Source organism: Orycteropus afer, unplaced genomic scaffold, assembly GCF_000298275.1.
Source record: "Orycteropus afer afer isolate SDZICR_OR568_19922 unplaced genomic scaffold, OryAfe1.0 scaffold00264, whole genome shotgun sequence".
Lineage (NCBI taxonomy): Eukaryota > Metazoa > Chordata > Mammalia > Tubulidentata > Orycteropodidae > Orycteropus > Orycteropus afer.
In genome coordinates, this window is record NW_006921851.1 from 1,496,392 (window position 1) to 1,502,004 (window position 5,613).

Genomic DNA, 5,613 nt, shown 5'->3' on the forward strand with positions numbered 1-5,613 from the left:
GACAGACAGCATCTGAAATCTCAGACTAAGGTCTGGCATAGTCTTTTAATGCAAGCCTGACTCTTCAAGCGCATAAATCTTTCATTTTTAGGCTTTGTTTCAATGTAACTGGAAAAAAAAATACTCATCACTAAACCCTGATATACATTCTTAGCCATTTTACTCTCTTCTATTGTGGTCAGTGTTCAAGAGGTAAAATGTGACCCAGAGTGCTTTTCAAGTTCTTCTTGAGGGCACCTGCACTCACAGCATCACTCAGCTTCTGTCTCCTTCTGTTTGGCACCTGTCAGTCATGAGAAATAAACATTTTGGTATGTTGCAGACATGGATGTGCTCCATGATCAGAGCAGTAGGTCTCTACATCTGGGGTTTTCTAACTACACCCTGTAGTGCCTCAGAAGGATCCTCCAGGCTGCAGAAGAGAGAGAAGCAGAGAGGCAGCAGCCCCTCATCAGAGCAGCTCACTTTTAATACCTACTATACACTAGAATTCTAAATATGTGATCCAATTAGGAAATAAAGAGTTCTGTTGCCAAAAATCTTTTCAAAAAATATGTACATGTTTTAGTGAAGGTACAAAGTATTCTGGTTGTTCATACATTTAAACTGTTTAAAGTAAGTATCTGTAAGAATAAAGGGCTACAACATGGTGCTGACATCAGACTGCTTACTCCTTCCATGTGTGTATAGACATTTAGGCTCATGTGAACAATCTAAATTTGGAAATTGTTGAAAACGTTTTGAAAAAGAGAAAACGGTACTATACTGGATTGGTACCTGTAATGAGAAACTGTGCCCATCATTAGGAGAAAAGAGTATCTGCCAGGGCCTTGCATTTGCATGAACAGTGGATACTTCTTAATAGTGCCTCTCACTGACCATCCCGTATCACCTCTGGCAGGGCTTGGTCTGGGCATGGGCTCATGGGCACAGCAACTCTTAGTCATGTGCCAATTCATCCTCACTGCACCTCAAGAGAAGACAGGACTCATGTGGCTGGGTGATTCTATAGCTGAAGACACTGGTGCTAAAGAAGGAAAGCACTTGGCCAAATTCAGGCAGCTTTCAGGATTAGGACTTCTGGACTCCTGCTCTGATGGTTACACCATGTATTCTCTCATGTATGCTTACATATATTAATTAGTTGATTCAATGAAGGTGGTCCGAATTCTAGAAAAGTTTTCCTCCAAATATTCATGTATAATCTAGTTATTAGGAACATTTCCTAAATAGTTATATAGAGTATATTATAAAGAATTTTAACTCAATTACCCCTATCTACATAACATTTCCATGGTAAGAATATATTTCAAATGCCAACTGTAGATGAGATTTCCTCCCTGCAGCACCATGGACAGAAGGGGCATTAATGACTCAGAATTTTGGAACATCAAATCTGGATGGAAATTTAAACTCATTCAGTATAATTTTCCTCATTCTGCCTCGGAAACCCAAGGAGGGGTCGCTATGAGTCGGGGCCGACTCGACGGCACATAACAACAACAACAACAACAATGGTTTGAGACACCAAGGCATTGAGAAAATAAATGACTACTCTGAGTCTGCAGTGCACAAATAATCATGGCAAAGGGACAAATGGGAGCTGACATCCAGCCTGACCTCACTGGCCAAGCCATGTGCCTCACCATGGGCAAAGGGGTGTTTTTCTGAAGGTGTCACATTGCGTGGACTGCCCACAAAAGAGGCCATCTCTCATTTGAATGAAGGTGCTATCTAGCTTTACTGGTTTGGAAGTTTATGATGCCACTCCTTGGAAGGAAGGTTGGGCAATCTACTTCCATAGTGATACCGTCTTGGAAACCCAAGGAGGGGTCGCTATGAGTTGGAGCCAACTCGACGGCAGTGAGTTTTGTTTTTTACTTTTTAAAATGAGACTATATGGGTTAGCCTGGTGCCCTTTACTCAGTGTTCTTTCTGTACCCATGGCAGGAAATGGCTGTACACCTACTCCTCATTATTGACTATCTTGTCATCTGACATTTCACATTTATAACAATTTTGGAAAAATTATCTTGTGGTGCATCAGATGGTCCAGACCCCACTGGGGGCCGTGGCCAGTACTAGGGTGCCCTCTGTGAGCCACACAAAGATTTTCTTCTCATGTTTGTCTGTGATGGCTTGGTCTGGACACAGAGAGTGCAGAGAAACAGTGGGAATGACAGGCGTTCTCAGGCAAGCAGGGGGAGACTGGGTAGGCACCTGAAGATGTTGGGGAGGAATGTGGGCAAGACAGAAAGGAAGGTAGAGGGAAGAGGGCTGGAGCTGAGGTGGATGGAGGACAAGCAGGTTCCCAGTCTAGGGTGGGTGGCAGTAGGTAATGGGTAACACCCAATCACCACTACCACCTCCACCCCTGAAGTGGTGGGGAAGGGAGTCCCATGGCATCATGCACATCCTGAAATGTGCTGGAGACACCTGACAGGTGGTAAATGATGGGGTGGATGGCAGCAGGGGATACCAATGACAAAGACAGGCATGGCTTCCTACTCATACAATGCTTATTTTGCACAACAACTTGGTTTTTGGAACCCAACCATGTAGGTAAGTGTGGAGTGGGTATTTGCTCACTTTCAAGGCTGTGCAGTATTCCATTGAATGACTATAACAAAGTTTATCCACACCAAAGATGTTACTTTGAAGACTTAGGTGTGCCTGACACCAAGCCATGGTATTTTCAATAGTGTCATATGCATGTGAGAGATGGACACTGAATAAAGACGATTGCAGAAGAACTGATGCATTTGAATTGTGGTGTTGGTGAAGAATACTGAATGTACCATGGGCTGCTAGAAGAATGAACGTATTTGTTTAGGAGGAAATACAGCCTGAATGCTCCTTAGGAGTGAGAATGGTCAGACTTCATCTATAGTACTTTGGTCATCTTATCAGAAGGGACTGTCCCTGGAGAAGGATATCATGCTTAGTAAGAGTCAGCAAAAAAGAGGAAGACCCTCAGTGAGATGGACTGATACTGGCTGCAATGATGGGCTCAAGCATGGCAACAATGGGAGGATGGCATAGGACTGGCAGTGTTGCATTCTGTTGTACTGTATAGTCACTATGAGTCACACCCAACTCGGCGGCACCTAACATCATCATCATTGTGACTTTCAGGTTCTTTACCCTGAAACTTGAAAATGACTGCAGTAGGCCCATTCTCAATGGTTTCTGATTCAGGAGATGTGAGTGGGCCCAAAAATTTACATTTCTAACATGTTTGCAAGTGGCTCTGATGCTGCTGGTCTGAGGAGCACACTCAAAAATCATGGCTCTGCTGGAATCACTCCCTTGGTATTTCAAATCAGTGAATAAGATATCTTCTTGCATGTGGCAGGGATTTTTTTAGGGTGGGTAATTTTCACCTAACAACAGAACAATAAGAATTATAAACTAGTCTTATCTGGATTTGATTGCTTTCTCAACTAAAGGAAAATGAGTATCACAACATACACATAATTTTTAATTCCTAAGAGTTCAAAGTGCAGGTCACTTATTTTCACATCTCTGTCTTGAGTCTAGAGGTCCCTGAGTGACACAAATAGTTTGTGTTTGACTACTAACCTAAAAGTTGGTGGTCCAAAGATACTCAGTGGGACCATGGAAGACAGGCCCAGTGATCTGCTTCCATCAAGGTCACAGCCAAGAAAACTCTATGGAGCAGTTCTACTCTGTACCATATGGGGTCACCATGAACTGGAACTGACTCAACAGCAAGAGGTCTTGAGTCTATGTGGCCCACCAAAGATGGCTGGTTGTATCTGACTGGGGATGGGAAAGGGAGAAGGGGAAGGGGGAGTGGGAAGAAGAAAGGGAGGGCTGGTGATTTTTAAGACCCCTCACATTCTTGTCTCTTATTATTAAATTTGTGACACAATAAAACCACCACCTCTTCTTTTCTAAAGGTCCCTCCCTCCCTGTCTGCAAGTTTAGTGTTTGAGATCCTGAAAGTGAATTAACCACCAGCCTTGCTTGGTAGTTCATATAATTTCCAGACAATACCAATGAGAAAAAGTCTCTGTTTTGGTAATTTGTTTTATGTACACTAGTATATAAACAGTGTGATATAAAACACTGGAAAGGACAGATGAAAGTTTCAGTAAGTATAACGCAAAGGACTGCCCCTCTATGCTTTCTAGTTAATCGTCCTAAATAAAGCAAAACTGAAGAAATCTTAACTTTTTAATGGAAAAGGTTATGATGAAAATGGTAGTTAAATCTCAGATCATTTAGGCACTCTTGATAAACTTTCCCACACAAATAGAACACTAAAATTTCAGAACTCATTTTAAAAATAATGTAAACTAGTTTATAAAGTAATGCACATAAAGCTTGAATGTATAAGTGGATATATAGGTAACAAATATTTCCTGCACCCTATTCTACTTCCTAGTCCTATGGGAAAGGTCAGAAATCACCACTGATACCTGCTGGTGTGAGTATCAGCGCTTGGAGGATGTCAGACAGAGAAATAATACCCACAATACTATCTGCTTCATTGACTACCACGAGCCGATGAACCTGCAAACAAGAGCAAAGGAGACCACATGTGAACATTCAGATTAAAAAGTTTAAAAATAGGTATTAGAAAGATATTATAAAGTTAGACAGTCATGTACTATACAATGAACACGTTCCACAGATAAGAAGAAAGTAATAGTGTATGGAACCATATCGAGTCGTTGGCTCTAATGTGTTAAAATATAATGCTGATTTGCTTGAATGTGTTAGAAAAATTAATTAGCCAGCTATGTTCTTGCTAACAAGTTTTCAAATTTCAAAATATTAATACATGAAAGAACTCAAAACACCAAGTACAAGGTACTTGTATTATTCTCTTAAACATAATTGCTTTAAAGTTTTAAAGTTGCGCTTTAGTTTCTAATAACTAGAAGATATCCATTTTACATGTGGAATGACCACTGAAAATGTAACTATAAGGTCACTTTTTAAAAGCTTTTAGATGGCTTTTTAGGTGGTGTGGTACCTAAGGCACCTGACTGCTAACCAGAAGGGTAGTGGTTCAAGCCCACTAGCTGCTCCACAGAAGGAAGATGGCGCAATCTACTTCAGTAAAGATTTAGTACTTCAGAAACTCAATGGAGGTCACTATGAGTTGGAATCGACTCAATGGCACAGGTTGTTTATTTTTTTTAATCTTTTCTCAGTCAAATTCATTTCTAAAATCATCCAGATGACAAATGAACGAAAATAAAATAGATTATATTCATTTCAACCTTTTCACCAAGAATACTTTTTAGAGTTCCGGTAAGATGGCGGACTAGGCAGAAAGACTGCACAGACCCTCTTCAACAAAGAAAAGGGAAACCAATTAACACAGAAACAGAAGATAATCTTGGACCCCTGAGCCTTGAAGGGGAGGATACAGAAGTGGACTAAACCCCAACTAGCAGAAGAATTTGAGTGAAAATACCAAAACAAGGAGACATATGGAGCTGCAGTCTGGCAGCGATTCTGAGCGATCCTGATGGCATGGCACACAGAGCCTGGAGATTCCCTAGTGGTGGCAGAACCTAAGAATTAACCTAAAAATCAGCCCTGCTAGCCAGGGACTGCACAGAGGACTGCTCTGGT

General features: G+C 41.3%; 1 protein-coding gene across 1 annotated transcript in view; it reads right to left on the reverse strand.

The window, feature by feature from the left end:
- Positions 1-251: 251 nt before the first annotated feature.
- Positions 252-5,613, reverse strand: part of PRKAG2 (protein kinase AMP-activated non-catalytic subunit gamma 2) — a 619,849-nt gene continuing 614,487 nt past the window's right edge. The window contains exons 15-16 of the mRNA XM_007950134.2: positions 4,446-4,539; positions 252-283 (exon numbers count right to left, since the gene is read on the reverse strand). Of these exons, the coding sequence (XP_007948325.1) occupies positions 252-283; positions 4,446-4,539 (126 nt within the window). The remainder of the gene's footprint in view (positions 284-4,445; positions 4,540-5,613) is intronic.